Consider the following 25287-nt stretch of genomic DNA (forward strand, 5'->3'; position numbering starts at 1 on the left):
GTCTACAAAGTCCAACATTAAGCTCGGTTAACTGTTTCTGGTGCAGGCATTTTTCTGGCTGGCAGAGGACTGCTCTCTTGCCGAGTTCTCAGATGGCCTTTCCTTAATGTGTGCACAGGAGATAGAGAACACCCAGGAGAGCTACAGAGAACTCTCGAGTCCTTTCTTATGAGGACACTCATCTTTTTGTTGTTGTTGAGACCAAGTTTCGCTCTGTTGCCCGGGCTGGAAGTGGCATGATCTTGGCTCACTGCAACCTCTGCCTCCCAGGTTCAAGTGATTCTCCTGCCTCAGCCTGCTGAGTAGCTGGGACTACAGCCACCACACCCAACTGATTTTTTTTTTTTCCTGTATTTTTAGTAGAGACAGGGTTTCACTGTGTTAGCCAGGATGCTCTTGATCTCCTGACCTCGTGATCTGCCCACCTTGGCCTCCCAAAGTGCTGGGACTGCACGAGCCACCGCACCTGGCCTGACACTCATCTTTTTTATTATTATTTTTGCTTTTGTATTTATTTTTTAATATTTATTTATTTATATAATTTCAACTTTTAGATTCGTGGGATACATATGCAGGTTTGTTACATGGGTATATTACATGGTGTTCAGATTTGGGGCAAAATGATCCTGTCACCCAAATAGTGAGCATAGCACACAACAGTTAGTTTTTCAGCTCTTTCCCCTTCCCTCTCCTCCCCATTTAATAGTCCTTTGTGTCTATTGTTGCCATCTTTACGGGACACTAATCTTACGGGGAGTCACATTATGACCCCATTTAGTCTTAATTGCTTCCTTAAAGGACCTGTCTAATACAGCCACTCTGGGTGTTAGGGCTTCAGCATATGAATTTGCCCGGGGCGGGGACACACACATTCAGTCCATAATGCCTTGCCAAGAACAACAAAAATGCTTATTTTATCATCTTACTTACCATGGAAAAAAGCCAGGTAGTTTTTTTTTTTTTTTTGCCAAATTCCTTTTCTGCATCTCTTGAAAAATATGTGGTGTAAAAGCCAGGTAGTTTTTTCATTTTGTCTGCAGCTCATTTTTTTTTTTTTTTTTAATTTTTTATTGGATTATAGGTTTTGGGGTACATGAGCAGAGCATGCAAGAAAGTTGCGTAGGTACACACATGACAGTGTGCTTTGCTTTTCTTCTCCCCTTCACCCACATTTGGCATTTCTCCCCAGGCTATCCCTCCCCGCCTCCCCCTCCCACTGGCCCTCCCCTTTTCCCCCTGCAGCTCATTTTTTAAATGTGGACCTGAGTTTCTCTGTTAACTGTCCCTTTCCTTGTTACTTGTTTTATTTTTATTTTTTTCCTCAATTCCTCATCCAATGATGTTCTCGTTTGTCCTTAATGAGTTACTGTTTTATTTCACGATTATTTAGATTGTGTCTTAAAGCCTTTTGTTGATTCGACAGAGAGTTCTGAGATGCTGGTAGAAACCATTGAATTAGAAACACTTGATGATATACCAATATTCCACATTATCTCACTTGCAAATAAGCACTTTAAAAAATAAATTATATCTTAAGAGGCAAAGGAAAGGCATGGAGATCTGGAGTCCTTCCTAAGCCTCTAAGCACACTTTCACACTTGCTTATTTCTGAGATCCAGGGGCTATTGCAAGAAGTGGGATACTGCAAAATTAGGAGAATTCTTTTACTGTTCCCTTTAAAAACATCCAGGAATGGTCGGCTGGTGGCTCACACCTGTAATCCCATTGCTTTGGGAGGCCGAGGTGGGTGGATCACAATATCAGGAGTTCGAGACCAGTCTGGCCAACATGGTGACACCCTGTCTCTACTAAAAATACAAAAAATTAGCCAGGCGTGGTGGCAGGCACCTGTAATCCCCAGCTGCTCCGGAGGATGAGGAAGGAGAATCGCTTGAACCTGGGAGGTGGACATTGCGGTGAGCCGAGACTGGGCCATTGCACCCCAGCCTGGCACCTGGTGATGAAGTGAGACTCTGTCTCAAAAAAAAAAAAAAAAGAGAACATTTTGCTTGTTGCTTTTCCAAACATACAGACCCAGGCCAGAGAACTAAGAATATTGAAGTCACTGTAAAAATACAGGTCGAACAGAACAAAAAGAAAACATTTTCTGTGCAGTGACTTCTTGATGCATGATGTCAAAATCAGATGTTTTGGGGTCCTAGCAGGGAGGAGATAAAAGAGATAATGAAAGTTGTATGGGAATATCTTGCGCATCATGAGAGAGACCTCCTATTGTCGCATTTGGGAGCATAACCAGTTTGCAATCTAGTAGTCAGGAGAAAACTTGGAGTTGCAGGAAATTCCTTCTTTATACCTTGCCAACATCTGAGCCCTTGAATCCCTTCAACGAAGTATCTTCATTCGTCACTCACAGAGAACAGATCAAGTAAAAGAAATGGCCGGTGTAACTTTGTTGTGGGTAAGAAAGCTGCCTATTCTGTCATTTGAGTAGAGATACTGTCTGTTTGGGGGGAATAAGTAAGGTGTGCTGCTTTCTCTGTCTAGTTAGATCAAAGGTTTTCATCTGTGGAAACAATGACAGAGTGACTTTGTTGTTCCTAGAATAGGGGCTGTAAATTGAAGTGATAGTTAAACCTTGGAGTGAGGAGAGAGCCCTTTCGCTCTGTGGTCGCTAAACAGTTGAGGCATTGTTTCTGCACTCATGCAGTGATCTGTTCCAGAACGGAGGGTCAATAGTCACATTTTTTGTTAAATTCCACCAGTAGCTTTTCTACTTCGAAATAAATGCCCGCCCACACTTCTCTCTCCGGACTGTTTTAGAACTCACCCTTATATGTGCAACATTTCATTCACAGCTTACTTCCTCTTTCTTCCCCTGGATTTAAATTCCTACCCAGACTTATCTCTTATGATCTGTGATTCTCTTAAAGTATTCCTCATCAGTCAGTATTTGCTCAGTCCTTCAAAAAGACCTAGATGTAGTTCATCATTACAGAATGTTCTTTAACCCATTCCCACCCTTCACACAATGTGAGAAGGAACTGTCGCTCAGCAGCGTAATGCTGAGTGGGATACAAAGTGTAAAATATGGAGAAAAGTAAGGATCATAGTTGGGGAATTCCTACATAAAAATTTGTCTTTGGGTTTTCCTTAATCCTGGCAACCTTCACATTTTTTAAATTGCTTCCTTCCCCCAACTGGATATTTTCTGTGGTAGAAATCTTTATGAAAAATAACTGAAGTATTTTACAGTTAATGTAATTATTTTAAATACATTTTTGAATATACAGCTATTTTTTACCATTATTAACCAGCATTTTTATTTTTTTGAGATGGAGTCTTGCTCTGTTGCCCAGGCTGGAGTGCAGTGGCACAATCTCAGCTCACTGCAGCCTCCACCTCCCAGAGTCAAGAAATTCTTCTGCCTCAGCCTCCCGAGTAGCTAGGATTACAGGTGCCCACCAACATTCTTGGCTAATTTTTGTATTTTAGTAGAGATGGCATTTTACCATGTTAGCCAGGCTGGTCTCGAACTCCTGACTTCAAGTGATCACTCCACCTCGGCCTCCCAAACTGCTGGGATTACAGGTGTGAGCCACCATGCCTGGCCCATTTATTAACTAACTTTAAAAATAATATATGCAATTCTTTTTTCTCAGACTTTTGTTTTGTTTTGTTTTTTGAGACAGGGTCTTGTGCTGTCACCCAGGCTGGAGCGCAGTGACACAGTCAGGGCTCCCTGTACCTCAACCTTTTGGGTTTAAGCAATTCTTCAGCTTCAGCCTCTCAGGTAGCTGGGACTCCAGATAGGCACCACCATGCCCAGCTACTTTTTAAGTTTTTTTGTAGAGATGGTGTCTCCCTGTGATGCCCAGGCTGATTTCAAACTCCTGGGCTCAAGGGAGCCTCCCGCCTGAGCCTCTGAAAGTGTTGGGATTACATCTGTGAGCCGTAGCCCCCAGCCTCAGTCTTGGTTTAAATAAAATATGCTATTTCAACAAGTGAGACGTGTGAAGCCTGGTTATATCTCAAAGTATTATCTGGTGGTTCTCTGTGTTTCCAAAGTGAAAGCCGGCTTCCCTCATCTCATCCAACACTGAAGCCCAAACAAAGAAAAAAATACTCGGCCGACCCTAATGCTAGCCACAGACTCTCTTCTCAGAGACGTTCTTTCAAGGGCAATTTTTTGTTTTTGGGATGCCAAATAAGGAGAGCCTGGGGAAGAGAGAGACAGAAAGAACTAGAAGAGAGATGAGCTTCTGGCAGGAAGAAAGTGAGGACCGTCTTTGCAAAAACACAAGGGAGCCAAGTGGAAGAGCTTCAGAGGCTAAGCTATCCCAAAGACTGGACCTCCCTCCATCTGCCGTCTCATCCTCACCTGACCCATCAGTTTTGGACAACCTGGAGGTCTTTGGTCCTGCCCTCCCTGAACAGAGGGTGGCATGTCTGGACACCTGCAGGGCGAAGGGGACCTGAGGAAGGGACTTCCCCTTGACAAGATGGGGCTCTATCGACGGTGGGAAGTCTGCTTGTTAGCAGAGGCAGTGCCAGCGTCACTATCATTACAGGTGCTTTTATGAAACCAGTAACAATAAATTACTTTTGAAGATAAGTCAATCAAATTTACACTCAAAAAAGAAAGATTTACCTCTGACATGAAGAGAATATTTGAAGGCTGTGAATACAGTTTCAAAGACAATCCCACCTCGTCTTTGCACACTGGTTTCATTATTGTCACAATTGTTCCATGTGTTTTGGTCATGATTTTGAAGGAGGAGTGACTCAGGTAAGTTAAAAAAAAATCAAGCTGACTCAGTTGTATTTCTTATCTTGAAAGACTCATAAACTCCACTGTATAACCTAAAATCTTGAATCTGAATGTAACACTTTTCAAGCAACATAGTTGGGCTTTTAACAAGGACTTTCTTGAGACGCTTCTTAATACAAACAAGGGAAACAAATGATTAAGGGACAGTGTGCTAACACAAAACAGAGCAGGCTGTGGATGCTGGTTGTCGCTGTTCTCAGCTGTGGGAACTTGGTAAAATTAACTCAGCTCTAAGTTTAAGCTTATTCATGTATATAAGATGGAAAATTTTAATCTACTTAGAACAGTTATGATTAGGATTAAAGGACAAATGTAAGACAACATTTATGTGCTTATATGTCATGGTTAATACGGTAAATAGTGGAACTTTTTAGATATTCCCTGCGTGTCAGTGGGGTGAATATTTTTGGGCAGAAGGACTTTGAGCCAACTGGTGAAAGCACTTCAAACCCCATGCTTGTTCATCCCACAGTCCTGCAGTTTTAAGTTGGGTCATGAAGTCCTGTTTGTATCTTTCCGGCAAGAAGCAGTAGACTGTTTGGAAAGCCATTCTCTTAGATGGATGGGTTTATTTTGTAAAGGACAGCTGATTATTTAAGACAGCAACCTTATCCACTGCACGGCCACATAATTTCTTTTACAAAAATTACAATCAGCTCTTGGCAGTTGTGCAAGAGCAGAGTACGAGCTGTGGCAGCGGGAGTCGCGGGAGAACAAACACGTAGAAAGTTTCTTCTGTTCTTTGACCGAGTATTGTGTGGTTGAAAGTAGTGCAGGCAAAACCGTAACCAAAGAAGGCATCATGCTTCCAGAAACCTCTCGGGAAAAGTGTCGAAAGCAACGGTAGTTGCTGTTGGATTGGGCCGTCAAGGAAAGGGACTCAGGAAGTCCGCGTGGAAGTTGGAGATGAAGTTCTTCTCTCGGAATACGGAGGCGCCAAAGCAGTTCTAGAGCTGCCGACCCTGGAGAGTAGGCAGACAGAAATAATTCACTGTGGAAATGGCATCAACCTGAAGCTGCGCATTCCACTGAAGATTTAAAATCTTACATCGTACATTCATTACCATGTCTTTCTTTTATAATAAAGTAATTATATCTAATGCCATCAGTGTCTCTATAATTTAGTTTCACTGTACTGATAAATACACTTCCAAATAAAAATGTGTAAAATGAAAATAATTAAATCAGGTCCATCATGGACATTTGAGTAGCAGAATACACAGAAGAAAAGAGCACAGGGCTGAGAGGATGGGTATATTTCAATCCCATTAGCACAACTTGTAGCAAATCATGTCACTCTCAACTTCAATTTCTTCAGTAGGAAAATAGGGATGATAATTCTGTCTTATAGTTTATTTCATTGTGTGAATATCAAGTGAAAGAATTAATTCACGCTTTGAACATAATTATGTATCACACCAATTTAAAGCATTGTTGGGCTGAACTAGATGAAATCCAAATTTGGTGCAAATATATTTAGACAAAATTTTGTGTTAGCTTAATTTCCCCTTAGGACAGAGGTCTAACAGTTTTTATTTATTCTTTTTTATTATTTATTTATTTATTTTGAGATGGAGTGTCGCTCTGTCACCAGGCTGGAGTGCAGTGCTGCGATCTGGGCTCATTGCAACCTCTGCTTACTGGGTTCAAGCGATTCTCCTTCCTCAGCCTCCTGAGTAGCTGGGACTACAAGCGTGAGCCACCACATCCAGCTAATTTTTGTAATTTTAGTAGAGATGGGGCTTTACCATGTTTTCCAGAATGGTCTCAATCTCTTGACCTCATGATCAAGAGATCCCAAAGTTCTGGGATTACAGGTGTGAGCCGCTGTGCCCAGCCTAACAGTTTTTATTTTCTGACATTCCTCTCAACAATAGAGACAATAAAACTTGCTGATTTTTGAAAAGCTGCAAACGATAATTAATGGATTGCAGGTCTGAGAGTTGGGATGCCTATGATCTAGCTGTAGTTCTGTTGTTTATTTACAATTATGAGAAAATATGTTGCATGCTCTTTATCTGAGTTTTGTCCTCTCTTAAATAATAAAGTTTGCTCTGTTTACTTTTATAAACTTAAGTGAACATTGCTAAGAACTCGAAAACCTTGCCCGTCCCTGGGTGATTTAGACCTTTGCTTTCACAAGCATGATACAGTATGTGTTATTACACTTGGTCTGTATCCTGTAGTGGAGGCCCATGTGGAGAAGGAGATGTTCTTAAAAATCACTATCGAACTCCCAATTCCAAAAGTTCGTATTCTGTAAGGAAGAAAGACCAAGAAGTGAATGTTTAAGGTGCTTTTTTTCCTAAGTGCATTTAGCCTTCTTTAAAAAAATTCAATCAATTGTATTCACCCTTCAGTGAAAGTGTTGTTTTCCCCAGAAGGAATCACATATTCCCTGTGAAGTTCAAAAATCCCCATGCTATTTGTTACAAAGTAGCATGCATAAAAGTACTTCAGATAAATGAGGTAATTGCCCAAGTACCCTCTTTCATTGTTGACAGGACTGCCGATCAGTCAGTAACACTCTTGGCAGATAGCACGATCACAAAGTGCCATATTTTATGTACATACGTCCTTTATTTAATTTCTATGTTAATGAACATGATTAAGATAACAAGAGATAGGGTTATAAATCTAACTCAATTAATTTGTTTAGACATTACATTTAAACTTCTGCTTCGGCAAGTCAGTAATTCCTTTTTTTTTTTTTTTTTTAAGTCAGGTCTTGCTCTGTCACACAGGCTGGAGTCCAGTCGTGTGATCATAGCCAGCTGTAGCCTTTGACCCCACATAGGCTCAAGTGATTCTCCTGCCTCGGCCTCGCAAACTGCTGGGATTACAGGCATGAGCCACCAGGCCTGCTCCTGTGCTCTTCTTGATAGATATTGAAGTCATTTAAAATTTTTTGATCTCATAGTGTTTCAGTAAATAATTCTATTTTTTCTAGCACATGGGCTTATATGTAGGACATACTTAGAAGCAGAGTTGTTGAGTTGAAGAGCATGTGTGCTTTAAATTTTACCAAATTACCTTCAAATAAAACCTACCAGTCTATGCCCCACTACCAGTGGACAAGAACACATGTTTTCCCTTACTTTCACCAATAATTGATATTATCAGTGTTTCAAAGTTTTGCCAGTCTAATATACAAAAATACAATTTTTAAAATAGTTTGATTTGAACATTTAATTACATTTATGCCCTTTTTTTCTCTGTAGCGATGGTTTGTATGATTGTCTCTTTACAGTGTGTTTTGTTTATATTTTACAACCATACACACAGGCATTTCTGGATTGGTCAGCTTACCTGGATGCTGTTTTTTCTATTCTATACGCTGTTAAGTATTTTCTTCCAGCCTGTTGCTTGATATTGAACTGTGTTATTTTTGTTGTTGCTGTTCAACTGTATAAACATTTTTAGGAAGTCAAAGTCATCAATTTTTTCTCTCTGCCTTCTGTATTTTGTGCTTTGCATAAAATTTTCTTTTTCTATGGATTTTTATTTTCCTGTTTCTGTGAATAACCAGATGCATTGGCCTATCGAGTATCTCTCACAGCTGATTGGGCTGTACTCCTGTATTTCTCCATCTCCACAGAGATCACAAAGCTTTTTCATTTAAAACGAGAAAGTTTACTACTTTTGCTTTAAAGATGGTATGGCTTCTTCTTCTTTTTTTTTTTATTAATAGAGTCTTGTTCTATCGCCCAGGCTGCAGTGTGGTGACACAATCTCAGCTCACTGCAACCTCTGGATTCCTGGTTCAAATGATTCTTGTGCCTCAGTTTCCTGAATAGTGGGATTCTAGGCACGTGCCACCAGGCCTGGCTAGGACTGTGGCTTTTGACACAGGCATTTCATCATTTTTTTTTTCTGTATTTTATATTTTTTAGAGTGAGGATCTTACTGGCTGGAGTGAGGTGGTATGATCACAGCTCACTGTAACCTTGGACTCCTCAGCTCAAGTGGCACTACCGCCTTAGCCTCCCAGGTAGCAAAGACTACAGGTGCACACCACCATGTCCAATTAATATTTTTTTTTATGTGGTGGTGCACTCCTGTAATCCCAGCTAGTCAGGAGGCTGAAGCAGGAGAATCACTTGCATCTGGGAGACGGAGGTTGCAGTGAGCTGAGATCACACACGGCACTCCAGCCTGAGTGACAGAGCAAGACACTGTCTCAGGAAAAAGAAAAAAAAAATATATGTATATATATCAAATACATATATTTATATATTATATACATATAATTTATGAAAATTATATATAATTTATAATATATAATATATAATTTTTATATGTTATCTATATGTAAATTATATATTATCTATATATAAAAAATTATATGCATATAATTTTTTGTAGAAACGGGGTCTCACTCTATTGCCCAGGCTGGGTTTGAACTCCTGGGTTCAGGTGGTCCTTCGGCCTCAGCCTCCAAAATTGCTGGAATTACAAAGATGAGCCTTCACGCCTGGCCTCAGCATGTTTTCTCCAATGTAGTCATAATGAAGGAAACGTTGACTATTATCTGGTGTGTTTAACCTCGGGTATAAACGTGGATAATTTGTGTAGACCGTTACACGAGTGCTGCAGCTGCGCTGCAGACCTGCTCTCTGAACTGTTAACCAAAGTGCTTCTGTATCTGCATTTTTTCTTAGTTCGATCATACTGATTTTAAATGTCACACAATTCATAGGCAGAAAATGATTCTAACTCTTATTGTTTAATAAAACAGTATATTGTAAATGGGGAAATGCTTAATTCATAGAAACTTATTTTTTCCTTCAGTTTTGTCGAAGCAACAGGCTTCACAAGTCCTGATCAGGAAGCGTCGTGCAAATTCTATGCTTGAAGAAACCAAACAGGGTAATCTTGAAAGAGAATGCATTGAAGAACTATGCAATAAAGAGGAAGCCAGGGAGGTCTTTGAAAATGACCCGGAAACGGTAAGCATCTATGGAAACTATCAAGTCCACACATTTAGACACACCGCTAGTGCCGACTACACGTTTCCAGCCTGAGCTCCCTTGTGTTCCGTTTTAAAGTCAATCATTTCGTGTATCACCTTCCACACATAACCCCTTCCATTTCAGGAGGAAGTACCTTCAAAGGCAAGTGGGGTTGTTTGGCACACACGATCACTGATAGCAGCTTGTTCTGACTTAATTATAGTTCAGTCACACCTCATTATCAGCAAACAGTATTGATCTCATGGTTTGTAAATATTTTCTCCTAACCAGAATTTGATAGTGTTGGGGGAGGGGAGAGGAAGACTGAAGTATTAGCGTGGGTGTGTGTGTTGGTTTGGACTCTTATCACAGTGCTTCAGTAAATTTCTCCATTGGCATTTTATTTTTATTTTTATTTCTTGAGACAGTCTTTCTGTTCCCCAGCCTGGAGTGCAGTGGCAGGATCTCGGCTCACTGCAGCCTCCACCTCCTGGGTTCAAGAGATTCTTGTGCCTCAGCCACCTGAGTAGGTGGGATTAGAGGCATGTGCCACCATGCCTGGTTAATTTTTGTGTTTTTAATAGAGTTGGGCTTTTGCCATGTTGGCCAGGCTGGTCTCAAACTCCTGGGCTTAAAAGATCTGTCTGCCTCGGCCTCCCAAAATGCTGAGATTACAGGCGTGAGCCACTGCGCCTGGCCTACTGCTACCTTACATGAAAGATTTTAAGTCACATTTGTAGATATCATCTGTTATTATTATTTGAGACAGAGTCTTGCTCTGTCACCCAGGCTGGAGTGCAGTGGCACGATCGGCTCACTGCATCTTGGGCCTCCTGGGTTCGAGCGATTCTTCTGCCTCAGCCTCCTGAGTACACGCCACCATGCCCGGCTAATTCTTGTATTTTTAGTAGACACAGGGTTTCACCATGTTGGTCAGGCTGGTCTCGAACCCCTAACCTCGTGATCTGCTCACCTTGGCCTTCCAAAGTGCTGGAATTACAGGCATGAACCACCGCGCCCGGCCCCTTCTAATGTTATTGAAATTTTAAATAGATTTTAAATAGATATCACAGTAGAGAGAGCAGTGTAATAAATTTCAGTATGCAAACTGCTCCACCCTTCAGTAATGAGCAACACTCTGCCCTTCTTGTTTTACCTGTTTTCTACCCCGTCTATTCTAATTTTTGTTTTGTTATTCTGGAATACTGTAAGGCATGCCTGTCTGCCCAAGATACCATATTGGTACCTCACTCATTAATACTGAGAATGTATTTCTAACATCGTAGATATATTCTTGCACCTTAGCCTCTAAGCAGCAAAAGCAGAGTGAGGGAGAAGGCCTCAATGCAGAGGCGGAAAGATAGAGAGGAAGGAAAACTCATTTCTGTGCTTCCTCCCTTCCACGAATTCTAACATTGGTCCCATAGACAGAAGACAAAAAAATGATAGAAAGAGCAAGACAGAAAGGGAAGAAATGAAAAAAAAAAGTTACTTTTCTTTTGAGACAGGGTCCTGCTCTGTCCCCCAGGCTGGAGTGCAGTGGCAGCCCTGACCCTCCTGGCTCAGGTGGTGCTCCCGTGTCAGCCTCATAAGTCACTGAGACTACAGGTGTGTAAGACACTAGTTTCCCAAAGTGCTAGGATTACCTGTGTGACCACAGTGCCCTGGCCCACCCCCGCCAAACATGTGTTACTGTGTTAGGATTCTTGTGATTATAGGTGTGATCATTTTCAACCCTACCCAACCGCTCACCATCCACGTCCCGAATACCGCAGCCCACATTTCCAGTCCCCACGCCACTGCCTATGCCTCCACATCTCTAATATAGTCCTCTGACAGTCACAACTTCACCTTTGAATCCTGTTATCCATTGTGTAGGTTTACATGTGAGAGAAGGAAAGAATGAGGCCTTTGACTCAGTTCTGGATGACCTTATGTTTGGTACTTACTAAGTGGTGACATTGTGTATGTCTTTGTTTAGAAATCCCAGTTTGTTGTGAGCTATTCTTGTGCTGTTAATGGTACACAGGAGATATATTATGGTTTAAGAATGCTTTTGTGGACCAGACCCTTACTATCAGAAATTTTAAACATTTTTCTCCCTTTAAGAAAGCACATTCTTTACTCCAAATGGCTGATTTACAGATAAACTTTTGGTACACAACCAATTTGTAAGTAAGGTATAACATATACATAGATGTACAAGATAAATGTCTACTTTAATTCACTTCAAAGTATGTCACTGTTAGCTGGGCACATTGGCTCACATCTGTTATCCCAGCACTTTGGAAGGCTAAGTTCGGAGGATCGCTTGAGACCAGGAGTTTGAGACCAGCCTAGGCAACATAGTGAGACCTAATTTCTCCAAAAAAATAATTCACAACAACAAACAGTTAACTGTGCATGATTGCATGTACCTGTGGTTCCAGCTACTTGGGGGACTGAGGTGGGAGGATTGCTTGAGCCCAGGAGGTTGAGGCTGCCGTAAGCCATGGTCACGCCACTACCCTCTAGCCTGAGTGACACAGAGAAACCTTGTCTCAGAAAGAAAAAAACAGTATGTTGCTGTGATTCAACGTGGAATCTGGTGTGTTGATCATTATGACATATAACGTTTCAAATGTTATCTAATCATTATGGAAAAACTAAAGGATGTAAGAAAGAGGGTGTGGATGATTATATTTACCATCTTAAATAGCCTGTTCTCCGATAGAAGCCTTTGAAACATGATTAATTGATCCATATTGCTTTAAGCCTAAGTACCTTATTTGTTTAATTTTATTGTTTTCTTTTGGTATATTTTACTCTATAAAAAATTATAATATGAAACGATTGTTATATATAATTTATTTGCATCTGTAATATAAAAACATTATAAAATCAAGTTTTAACTATATAATGAAATTTGTGTTTGCTAAGATATATGCTTTCTTTTTCTTCATTCTAGGATTATTTTTATCCAAAATACTTAGGTAAGTTCAAAACATCTCAATTATCCAATCTTAGAAATGGAAGGGAACTTAGATATGCTCTTGTCTAACCCTCCACCCATTCATTCTATCCAATATAATTTCATTATCCTTAGGGGTGAGATTTCACTTTAGATGCAATTTTGTTGACCTTTTTATGTAAGACATGTTGATCAATTTGGAATGGTTCTTTAATTACCACATGACATTTTAAATTTTAATGTTTTACTTTCTCATGAAGCCCTTGGGCTGATGCTCAGTTATATTGAGGTGCTAGACGTAGTCTCTGAGCATATGAGTTTTCAGGGGTTAACCTTTTTTTTTTTTTTTTTTTTTGTGGGACGGACAGGGTCTTGCTGTGTTGCTCAGGCTGGAGTGCAGTGGCCTGCTCTTGGCTCACTGCAACCTCTGCCTCCCTGGGTTCAAGTGATTCTCGTGCCTCAGTCTCCCAAGTAGCTGGGATTGTAAGCATATGCCACCACACCCAGCTAATTTTTGTATTTTTAATAGAGACCAGTTTCGCCCTGTTGGCCAGGCTAGTCTTGAACTCCTGGCCTCAAGTATCCACCCTCCTCAGCCTCCCAAAGTGCTGGGATTACAGGCAGGACCCACCCTGCCTAGCCTTAGCTGCGTATTTTAAAAGGGCAGTGGGATATAGGTATACATCCATGAATAAGATGTTTTCTTTTGTGAAGTTACATGTTACCCCTCACTTTTCAAAACAAAAAACAAAAATTTGTACTATTAAAGTGTAGAAAATATAGTCTATCAAAACGATTTCAGCTTTTTAATTTTAAATAGAAACATAGATATTTTATAATAAAAATAGACAGTATTTGGCTATTAATAATTATGTGTGCATGAAAAAACACAGTGTTACCTCTTGCTTTTGGTGAGGCCGTGGACTGAGGCTGTGTTTTCTCAGGCACTCTGGAGGATACATTCCTCTGATCAGAGTACATTTGCATAAAGATAAACGCCATTTTAATGCAGCATTGTGTGTTCTGGGGAAGTTCCTTAGAGAAAATATTTTGCTTTTCTCCTTGTCTTTCTCTTAAGTTCCACGTTTTTGGCCCCACTCAACTTTTTCTTCTCTTTGCCTATCTCATTTGGAAACATGCTTAAAAACAAAAAGTTTAAAATGAAACAAATTAAAACAAAAACACAAGATACGGGCTCTAGGCTTAGACCTAAAACATTTAGCTGTGTCAGGGTAAGCAAGTCGATAGCTTTCCAGGTTCTGTAATTTAGGTGTGCACTGTGTTTTCCAACTCCAGAGCTTTTAAACCATCAAGTAAGTATTTGTGCAGACATAACTCGCTGTGTCAAAATTTCCTCAGATGTATTCTTGTTTAATCAACCCATCATATGAAACAAAAATGGACTTTTCATTATGATTTGTTTTTATTTAAATTTCATATTTTGGTTTTTATTTGTATAAAGGCACGTGTGGTGAATTCCACTGTTAAAAACCATTTTTAAAAATTTCCTAAGTTAAGCTGTTGTTATTTGATGTGTATATTCTATAGGCCGATGGCTCTGATTTGAAAAGCAAAACAATTCTTTCTCTGGTAAATGGAACAGTACTTTTACTAACTACAGCAGCTCATACAGGTGGATCCTTGTAGTGAGACAAGGTCACCAACGAAATTAAAGAACCGTAATCCACACGTTTGGGGCAATATTTAGACTCAGTTTTCAGGGGCTAAAGCACTTCAGTGGGTCTACATATTGCATGTACTATCTTGAAAACATGCGATTTGGAAATAAGTACTGTGGGTTTCATTATAGCTTTTAAATTGTGTTCTTCTCTTTTTTAGGAAATACAATAAATAATTACCATTTCCATAGGGCTAGTATCATCTAATAGAGTGGGTGTTTCTATTAATGAGAGAGAAACTTCCTGGGAAGAATGGTAAACTCTGAACCTAAATATAAACATTAGGAGTCATTTTTTGACATGAGTTGGCAAAAAATAAGAAAAAAATTAAAAAATAAATAAATAAATTACTTTTATTTATTATTCAATTCTAATTCCTGCCGAGTTGGTGAATTAGCCCAGAGTGCTCACTTCCTTCCTTCAAATCTTCTCTAAAGAAACAAGAAGATTCCAAGCACTGATAATAACAAAATAAAATGAACAACAAGAAGTGTGGGAAACGCCTGGGTAGAGGAAAAGCTGCCAGACCTGCTGGTGTGTGCGGTGGGGGAGTCAGGTTCTAACCGACAAGGCAGGAGTGATAGAACAAATGGACCGATTTGAAAAATGACCTGAACTTTCCCACGGAGAAAACAAACACCAAACGTACACTAGAGCAAACCCCGAGTAATGAGACGTTTTGGAATAACGAAAACAGAGGTAGAAATAAGTGAAACAGAAAAACAAAAGTGAGCATTCACAAAGCAGATTCTCATTCTTTGAAAACGTTAGTTAGTATATCAGGCTGACGTCCGGCAAGGATAATGAAGGAAAAGCAAAAGGAGAAAGAGGAAATGCCAATACACGGAGCACGAGATAGAAAGGGAAACTGTCCTCGACTCCACACAGACTGAAAGATTAGCATAAACATTCCAAAGAGCTATGTCAAATGTATTCGGAAACCTAGATCAAATGGACGTGTTCATAGAAAAACGTCAAATATCTGTAATTTCACAGGAAGCAATAGAGAACTTAGTTATACAAGCACGTATGAAACAAGTTAAAACTGCAGCCAAACCCATCTTCTCCCTATTTCTCCCAAAACCCAGATCCAGATGGTTTTACAAATGAACTCTTCCAAATTTTAATAAATTGTTAATATTTCTCTTATTAAGAAACTGTCCTAAAAAGTGAGCTTATTCTAAGACGCTGGTGCAGTCTTGACTCCAAAACCAAATAAGGACAACGTTTAATAAACTCATTTTAAAATTTCAGTGAGGGAATAAAAGAAAAGAAAAATATAATTCCTTTTGATTTCTGAATTAATTATAAATAAAATGATATTCAGTCCAATCTTAAGTGTGCTAAAAATAGTATCATGATAAAGTAGAATGATTCCAGAAATTTAAAGTTGATTTAACATCAGAAGATCAGCTGGGAATGGTGGCTTACGTCTGTTATCCCAGCTACTCAAGAGGCTGAAGTGGGAGGATCACTTGAGGCCAGGAGTTTGACAGCAGCCTGGATAACATAGTAGGACCCCACCTCTAAAAGTGTATTATCACCTCAGTTCATACAGAAAAGGCAGTGGATAGAGGTCACTCCTTAGTTATGATAAAAGCTTTTGTCAAGCTAAGATTATAAGAAAAGGTAGAATAACCATATAATTTATCTTCCAAATTTTCACACTTCAGTTCAGGATTAATACTGCAGAAGGTAAATGCCGGCCACAACCAGAATAAAATAGGATTCTTTCGGGGAAGTTGGCATGAGAAAGGAGGGAGGGAAAGAAGGAGGGAAGGAAGAAGAGAGAGAGAAAAAAAAACAGAAAAAGAAAGAAAGTGAACAAAATCTATAGTAAACATTATACCTAACGGATAAACTTTAGATATAGTTTCTTTATGGTAGAGATCAAAAAGAAAAGTACTGGAGGTTACATGCAGTGTAATAAGGAAAGAAAAATAGGGATTTTGTACATCATAAACTAGAATATGTACCTGTCATTATTTTTAATTGATATAATACTGGAAAAAGTAGAATCCATAGACAAAATATTAGAACACATAAGATATTTAGATAATTCTATGACTCTCCTACAAAATCCACAGTAGTTCTTTATGTAGGCAATAGTCTAGTAGAAAATAAAAAGATGATATCATTCACAATAGCAGCAAATCCCACAAAATATCTAGAAATATCTTAAGAACACATAAAAACCCTACAGAGAAAATTTTAATACTCAAGACATAGAAAGTGAATTGATGGAAAGATATTTCATGATCTTGAATTGAGTGATGCTATAAAGTGATCAGTTCTCCTCAAACTGATTTTATTTTATCATATTATATATATATATATATATATTTAGAGATGGAGTCTCATGATGTTGCCCAGGCTGGTCTCAAATTCCTGGGCTCAAGCAATCCTCCTGCCAGGGCATCTCAAAGTGCTAGGATTATAGGTGTGAGCCACTATCCATCCTCAAATTTATATGTTCGGAGCAATCTTCTTTCAAAAAATATTTTTGAGAAACTTAGCAAACTCATTTGAAAATTTAAGTGAGGGAATAAAAATCTACACATGTCTAAAATAAAAAAGAGAGAAACACCTCATCAAATATTAATAATACAAAGCTAAAGAAATAAAACCATATGGTATTTTCAGAACATGTAGACTAATGAAACTGAACAGAGTTCAGAGAATGACTCATGTATATATGACAACCCAATATTTGATAAAGATGATACTGTAAGTCACTGTGGATTATTTAAACATGGTATTGCAAAGAGTGGCCAGGTATTAGCAGAAACATAAATGTGGGTGTCTAATGACCACCAAATGTAAGGTGAATTCTAGGTGGAATAAGGACAAAAATGTTAAAATAAAACTATGAAATTAAACAATATGAGGGAATATCTTTGTGACTGATGGCATGGGAGGAAATTTTAAATTCACAAACTGTAATGTGAAATAATACATTTGATTATAACAAAATTAAGAATTTATCCTACAAGAGAGACATGAATGGTAAGATTAAGAGACAAATGACAGATTTGTCTCTGTCAAATAAATGTCAAAAATATAAATATCAAGAGAGGAGAGCAGAAGGTCGAACTTCTGACCTCAAATGATCTGAGGAGAGCAGATCATTTGAGGTCAGAAGTTCGAGACCAGCCTGACCAATATGATGAAACGCTGTCTCTTGTGAAAATATAAAAATTAGCCAGGAGTTGTGGCGAGGCCTGTAATCCTAGCTACTCGTGAGGCTGAGGCACGAAAATAGCTTGAACCCAGGAGGTGGAGGTTGCAGTGAGCCATGCTCCTGATACTGCACCCCAGTCTGGAAGATAGAGAGTCTTTCTCAAAAAAAAAAAAAAAATCCAACAAAACAAAATAACCCTTTAGAATGATTGCTTAAAGGGTGAATGAAAGTAGAAATGGAGGAGATGGAGATAGAAAGGAATATATGTATATCTTCTAAAAGCAAATGACGGGCTTCTCAAAGACCAGCAGTCATGGTGTACTGTGAGAGGGGCGCAGTATGAATAACTCAGCCTTGTGCTCCTCAGTCAGAGCCAGCAGACATTCAGCCTTTTCTGTGGTGCCTCTTCTATGACTTAAAGGCAGAGGGATATAAAGTAGTTTCTTGGAGAAATAAAACATTTACCTGACTCTTGCTCCACTGTAAGTACAATACAACCTTTGTCTAGGTGTCAGTGGCTGTTCGAGCTATTGTTTAGAATTGCTAAATCAAGATAGCTAGGAAGTGGTATCTATAGCAAGCGGCAAAAGGAAACCAGTTAGATTGTTAATAAAACTAAAGGTGATAAGTATAAGTAAAGGTATATGTAGCAGGATGTTTCCCTAAGATGTTCTGCCTTGACCACCAGGACTTGAAAGGGTCCATTTCTTTCTTTGTTTTTTTTTTGGGGGGGGACAAAGTTTCGCTCATGTTGCCCAGGCTGGAGTGCAATGGCGCTATCTTGGCTCACTGCAAACTCTGCCTCGCAGGTTCAAGCGATTCTCCTGTCTCAGCCTCCTGAGTAGCTGGGACTACAGGCATATGCCACCATGTCTCGCTGATTTTTGTATTTTTAGTAGAGATGGGGTTTCATCATATTGGTCAGGCTGGTCTTGAACTCCTGACCTCAGGTTATCCTCCTGCCTTGGCCTCCCAAAGTGCTGGGATTACAGGCATGACGTGCCCGGCCCAGAAAGGGTCTGTTTCTTAGCCTTTCCCTCCTTATGGTCCCAATTTCTGTTTTTAATCCCTTTTCTTGTGGGAGCTTCTTCATCAGGTCACAGAAGCAGAGACAATCTCCCTCCTGCTTTCGCCTTCCCATTTACCCTCCTCAATTTTTTCTATCCTGTTGTGTGGGAAGAAAGAGAGTGGGAATGTGAGGGCTCTGTGCTGTACAGCTTTGGAGCAGCAAAACAGCTGGCTCTCCTCACTGTCATACTGAACGCACTTTTCCGTGAGAGTATTACCATGAATATTAGCGCAGGCTTCTATATAAGGTGCCTTATGTGTTCAAGCTAAGTTGTAGTCTGGCCTGGGTCCTAAACCCATATGAAACATTTGAAAGCCTCAGGGCTTTCGAATTATAGCTGTTATTAACTCTAAACTTTCTCCGGAGATGCAATATAAAGCTTTCTCAAAACTGAGGATTCTAATGAAGTTTTGACACTAGAATAAATGAAGTCTTAGAGTAGATGATTCAAGAGGAAGGACAAAAGAACCAAAGATAAGATGACTTTACAAGAGCTTTACGAGAGCTTCTGAAAGAAGCATTACACATAGAAAGGAACACCCAGTATCAGCCTTTCTAAAAATATACCAAAAAGTAAAGAGCATCAACATAATGAAGAACTTATATCAACTAATGGGCAAAATAGCCAGCTAACATCAAATGGCAGTAACCCTAAATTTAAATCAACTAAATCCCGCGATCAAAAGATACAGCTAAAGCCCATCGGTATGCTGCATCCAGACCCATCTCACATGCAAGGATACATAAAGAGTCAAAACAAAGGGATGGAGAAAGATTTGTCAACCAAATGGAGAGCAAAAATAAATAAATAAATAAATAAATAAGCAGAGGTTGCAATTCTCGCCCCTGTGGAATGGATTTTAAAGCAACAAAGATCAAAAGAGGACATAATGGTAAAAGGATCAACGCAACAAGAAGAGCTGACGCATCTGGATGTGTACGCACCCAATACAGGATACATAAGACTTGTAAAGAGACTTGGACTCCCACACAGTAGTAGTGGGAGATTTCAACATCAATATTAGATAGATCAGCGAGATAGAAAATTAACAAGGATAGCCAGGACTTGAACTCAGATCCGGAACAAGTAAACTTAATAAACATTTATAGAACTCTCCACTTTAAACAAGATGTGCACTCTTATCAGTACCACATCACTGTTACAAGGTAGGAAAGAATTCGGCTGAATTATCTCCATGTCTGAGGGCTTTAGGGAAGGCTGAATTTAAGAGATATACTAGGATAGCAGAGATTTCTAAGCAAAATATTGAAGGAGTTGTGTGGGTACATTTATTTACCTCTCTATTTGTTTAGAGACAGAGTCTCACTTTGTCGCTCAGGCTGGAGTGCAGTGGTGTGATCTTGGCTCACTGCAGCCTCTCCCTCCCAGATTCAAGCAGTTCTTGTACCTCAGCCTCATGAGTAGCTAGGATTACAGGTGTGTGCCACCACGCTTGGCTAATTTTTATATATTTAGTGGAGATAGTTTTTTGCCACATTTGCAGGCTGGCCTCGAACTTCTGACCTTAAGTGATCCGCCTACCTCAGCCTCCCAAAGAACTGGGATTACAGGTGTGAGCCACCGTGCCCAGCCTTTGTGGCTACTTTTAACTGCATACAGTAATATATGAGAAAAAGAGAAATGATTTAAAGATGGAATTTATAATTTAAAAAGAATCCGGGCAAAGATATTTGGGAAATTCACAGCCTGGTCATGTAAAGAGTAAAAAGGTCTTTAGGAGAGCAAACCAAGGACGTGTCCAGCTACCGTTTGCTAAAGAGAATGCCATGAATAGAAAGGAGGCTGGGGCTCATTATTCCGAGTGACGTAACTCAGGAGTGGAAAACCAAACATTACACTCACAGTCATAAGTGGGAGCTCAGCTATGAGGATGCAAAGGCATAAGAATTATACAGTAGACTCTGGGGCCTCGGGGGCACTGGTGGAAGCAGGGTGAAAGATAGAAGACTGCACTGGGTACAGTGGACGCTGCTCAGGTAGTAGAGATACAACAGAATCTCAGAAATCACTATTAAAGAGCTTATACAAGTAACCAAACACGATCTATCCCCCCCCAAACCCGATTGAAATTTAAATACATAAAGGAGGCTGATGCTGTCTTTCAAAACAGTAGGCAAAAGACCTCGAAGACATTTGAAAGATTTTTGAGGCTGCCTCTCCCAACCCTGGCCCAGAGCAGGACCTCGATTTAGTTTCCAGAGGGGTATCTGCAGGACCACCGCTGCTCTGCACAACCTAGGGACTCTGCGGCTTGAATTTCAGCACAGTGCCCCTTGGCCACCCCAGCCATGGCTCACGTGGGCCTAGGTGCATCTCAACACACAACTCTGGAATGTACATACCTCAGAAGCCTTGGTGGCGTTCACCTGGTGTGTTAATTTTGCACGTGCACAGAATGCAAGAGCTGTGGGGTCATGGTGACCTCCACCTAGATTTGAAAGGTTATTATGGACAGTCTGGGGGTGCCCAGGCAGAGACTTGTCACAGCAGCAGAACCACTGTGGTGAGCCTTCACTAGGGCAATGCCTATCAGCGTGGGGTTTGGGAAGCTCCGAGAGCCCAGGACTATAGGGCCACCAGTACGCAGCTTCTGTTTGGGAGAGCTGCACACACAGACTCCAACTGGTGGGAGCCGCAGCATGGCCTGCACTCAGCAGAGCCCTAGGAATGGGCTGCCCAAGGCCTCAAGGGCTCAACCCCTACCCCTGTGTGCTCAGAAGTCAGGACACAGAGCCAAGGACTTTTTTTCCTAATGGGTTTTGGGCTTCCTTAGGACCAGTTACTGTTCTTACCTGTGTTTCCCTTTTGTAATGGAAATGTCTGTCATGCTTATCCCATTGTGTTTTGGAAACTCAAATAATGGAGGGAATTTGCCTCAGGGTGAATCATGCCTTGAGTCTCACTCATATCTGCTTTAGATGAGACTTTGGAGTTGGCGCTAGCAGGATTTAAGACATTAGGGTTTATATTAGTCTGTTTTCATACTGTTATAAAGACATACCCAAGACTGGGTAATTTATGAATAAAAGAGGTTTAATTGACTTACAGCTCAGCATGGCTGGGGAGGTCTCAGGAAACTTACAATCATGGGGGAAGGCAGAGAGAAAGCATATTAGTTCATTTTCATACTGCTAATAAAGACATACCTGAGACTGGGTAATTCATAAAATAAAAGAAGTTTAATTGACTTACAGTTCCACATGGCTGGAAAGGCCTCACCATGGCAGAAGGTGAATGGGGAACAAAGTCACATCTTACAGGGTGGCAGGCAAGGGTGCGTGTGTAGGGGACCTCTCATTTAATCACTTCCATGAGAACAGTACGGGAAAAGTGCCCCTGTGTGATTCAGTTATCTCCATCTGACCCTGACCTTGACACATGGGGATCATTATAATTCATTGTGAGATTTGGGTGGGGACACAGCCAGACTATATAAGGAAGCAAGGCGCCTTCTTAACTAGGCAGCAGCAAGAAGCATGAATACAGTAGGAACGACCAAACACTTAGGGAATCCTCAGATCTCATGAGAGCTCACAATCATCATAATACCTTGGGGAAAATTGCCCCCTGATTCAGTCACCTCCACCTGGTCTGTCCCTTGACACATGGGGATTATAGGGATTAGAATTCAAGATGAGATTTTGCATGGGGACACAGCCAAACCATATCAGGGCTATTGAGATGGAATTAATATATTTTGCACATGAGAAAGATGAATTTGGGGGGCTGGAGCAAATACCATGCTTTGAATGTGACCCTCAAAAAGCATGTGTGGAAACCTAATTCTCAATGCAACACCGTTGGGAGGTTGGGCCTAAGGGGAGGTGTTTAGGTCATCAGGGCTCCACCCTCATGAATGGCCTAACACCAATCATGAAAGGGCTTGAGCCTGCAAATTCAGCCTCTTGCTCTTTCACCCTGTCTGACTCTTGCCATCTGCTGTGGGGTGGCGGAGGAAGAGGGCTTTTATGAGATGCTGAAGCACCTTGATTTCAGACTTCCCAGCCTCCAGAACTGGGAGAAGTAAATTTCTTTCCTTTATAAATAGCCGGTCTGTGGTTATTTTGTTATGGCAACACAAAGTGGACTAAGATGGGGGTTCCAGAAACCTCCATGATGTGTAAGGTAAAACTTATTTGGGAAAATATTCTGACTCACCGTGGTAGGCTGAATAATTATTTCCTTCCTCCCTCTGCCCCACCCCCACCACGAAATGTATCTATGTCCTAATCCTCAGAACCTGTGACTGTTACCTTATATGGCAAATGGGGATTTTGCAGATGTGACAGAAAATCTTTCCATGAGGGTATTATCCTGGGATATCTGAGTGGGCCCAATAAAACCATAAGGATCCTCATCACAGGATGGCAGGAGATCAGAGTCAGTAGCAGGATATTGGATGACAAAGGAAGAATTGGTAGATGTACAAGGATGAGGCCAGGAGCCAAGGGATGCAGATAGCTTCTAGAAGCTAAAAAAAAGGTAAGTAAAGGAGTTCTTCCTTGAAGTCTCCAGAAGGAATGGATCCCTGCTAACCCTTTGGTTTTAGACTCTCATCTCAGGACTGTAAAATGATACATTTTTTCAATTTGAAGCTACTTAATTTGTGGTAATCTGTCATAGCAGCCACAGGTGACTTAAACACTGACTTTAAATGAATCTTTCAATCTATCTGTGATAAATTGTATCTTTCTAAAGATGGCTCAAAAACATCTCCCATTCCACATTCCCTTCCACAGTGTCATTTTGCCACATCCTCATCAAGAGGTAGAATAAATCCCCACCCATGCCCTATCCTTTCGAATCTGGGTGGATCCTAAGATCCCTTTGATCAATAGACTACGATAGAAGTGATAACAATGTCCCATAACTGCCATGGCAGCTTTCACTCTCTCTCTCAGAAGCTCGCTGCCATGAAGGAAATGCCACTTCAAGACCAGCATGTTAAGAGAAACACTCACACGTAGAACTGTGAAGCATGATCTATCACATGGAAAGAGAGATGCCAAAGAACACTAGCGCATCTTGGAAGCAGACCCCTGCCCCAGCCATCCTGGCTGACTCCACCGGCAGCAGAGACAAACAACCCAACCAAACTCTTTGCAAATATTTGACCCATAAATCATGAGAAAAATCTAACGATTATTCAATCTACTAATTTGGGGGCGCGGGGTGTTGTCAACTCGGCAAAAACTAAGTAAAACACCATCTTTTTTAACGTAAGCTGATGACTCTGAACTGTGAAGTAATACATATAGTGTCTTTAGTGCCTATGAAGAAGTATATTTTTGCCAACATATAACTCCTGGTTACTTTAAAGTTCCAAAGTATTTCATCTTTGCAATTTCAGCTGTGATTTTAGATTGCTAGCTGTATCTACCAGGTGCCGTATCTGATTTCACAAGGTCGTAATGAAGAATGAAAGGAATGAAGGAAACCTGTTTTGTGGTACAGAAGCATTATACAAATACTATTGTATTAATCTCAGGGCAGCATTAGAAGAATTGGAAGTAGCCCATAAGTAGAAACACTAACTGGTTCTATTGACTTAATTATATACTTTACAACTCAGAGTCTGCTCAATAGATTTGAGGGTAACATCTCATTTATGGTATGGAATTAAAAACATGGACTTATATGACAATACATTTCTGTGCTAAACCAGGGTATCTTTCACTTCTGACTTTAAGGTTCTTCTCCAGAGAGAAGATGCTGTCACAGACCTACTTTTTATAATTCTGTATCTGTTGCCACCTTGCTTGTAGATTTTTAATTTTTCAGACAAGTAGATGGAAAGATTCAGTGTTGCATTTTGAAGACTGAATCTTGTGAATCCACAGGAGCATAACTATCCTACCTCTTGGGACAGTTCCTACCATGATTTCAGCTAAAGTATGTGTGTCTACTCTAAGAAGATTGTGTTTAATTTCCAGTTTGTCTTCGCTCTTTTCGAAGTGGTACGTTCACTGCTGCACGTCAGTCAACTAACGCTTATCCTGACCTAAGAAGCTGTGTCAATGGTAAGCATTTCTGCCATCAATTTAAAAACAAAACAAACAAAAGCTCTGTAAATAAAGTATGCCCGTGCTAATATAAACTGATGTAAATTAAAAATCAGGAAATGAGCCTTTGTGGGTTGTATGCCCGGCAAGGAAGTATTTTCAAATGGTGTTTAAAATACTTGTTTATAATTATAAATGCTGCTGTATTACTTGAAATGACTTTTTTTGCGTAATATTTAAACTGAAATTTTCTTTGTTTAGTAAGCAACGGTCATTGACTCCAGAATTTTCGCTCCCGGCAGCTTTATCTTGGCTGTTGTTGCCTAATCATGCCGTGTGACTAAATGCTGCGGTAGATTAACAGGTCAAAGTAGAGCCGTGTTTGTTCTAACTTTTTGGCATTGATAATATAAACACGGAAAATGTTATATGAACAAATTAGATTCCTTGCTGTGAAGTTCTCAAGGGGCCTAATGATAATTCTGGTAGAATTTTTTTTTTTTTTGAGATGGAGTTCCGCTCTTGTTACCCAGGCTGGAGTGCAATGGTGCGATCTCGGCTCACTGCAACCTCCGCCTCCTGGGTTCAGGCAATTCTCCTGCCTCAGCCTCCTGAGTAGCTGGGATTACAGGCACGTGCAACC

At 40.3% G+C, this 25287-nt stretch overlaps 1 protein-coding gene across 2 annotated transcripts in view; it reads left to right on the plus strand.

The window, feature by feature from the left end:
* The window catches only part of PROS1 (protein S), an 84831-nt gene that overhangs the window by 20416 nt on the left and 39128 nt on the right, over positions 1–25287 (plus strand). For both annotated transcript variants that reach the window (XM_035282834.3, XM_035282835.3), the window contains exons 2-4: positions 9581–9738; positions 12689–12713; positions 24576–24662. In XM_035282834.3, coding sequence (XP_035138725.3) covers positions 9581–9738; positions 12689–12713; positions 24576–24662 — 270 coding nt within the window. The remainder of the gene's footprint in view (positions 1–9580; positions 9739–12688; positions 12714–24575; positions 24663–25287) is intronic.

The sequence above is a fragment of the Callithrix jacchus genome, chromosome 21 (assembly GCF_049354715.1).
Source record: "Callithrix jacchus isolate 240 chromosome 21, calJac240_pri, whole genome shotgun sequence".
NCBI classification, from domain to species: Eukaryota; Metazoa; Chordata; class Mammalia; order Primates; family Cebidae; genus Callithrix; species Callithrix jacchus.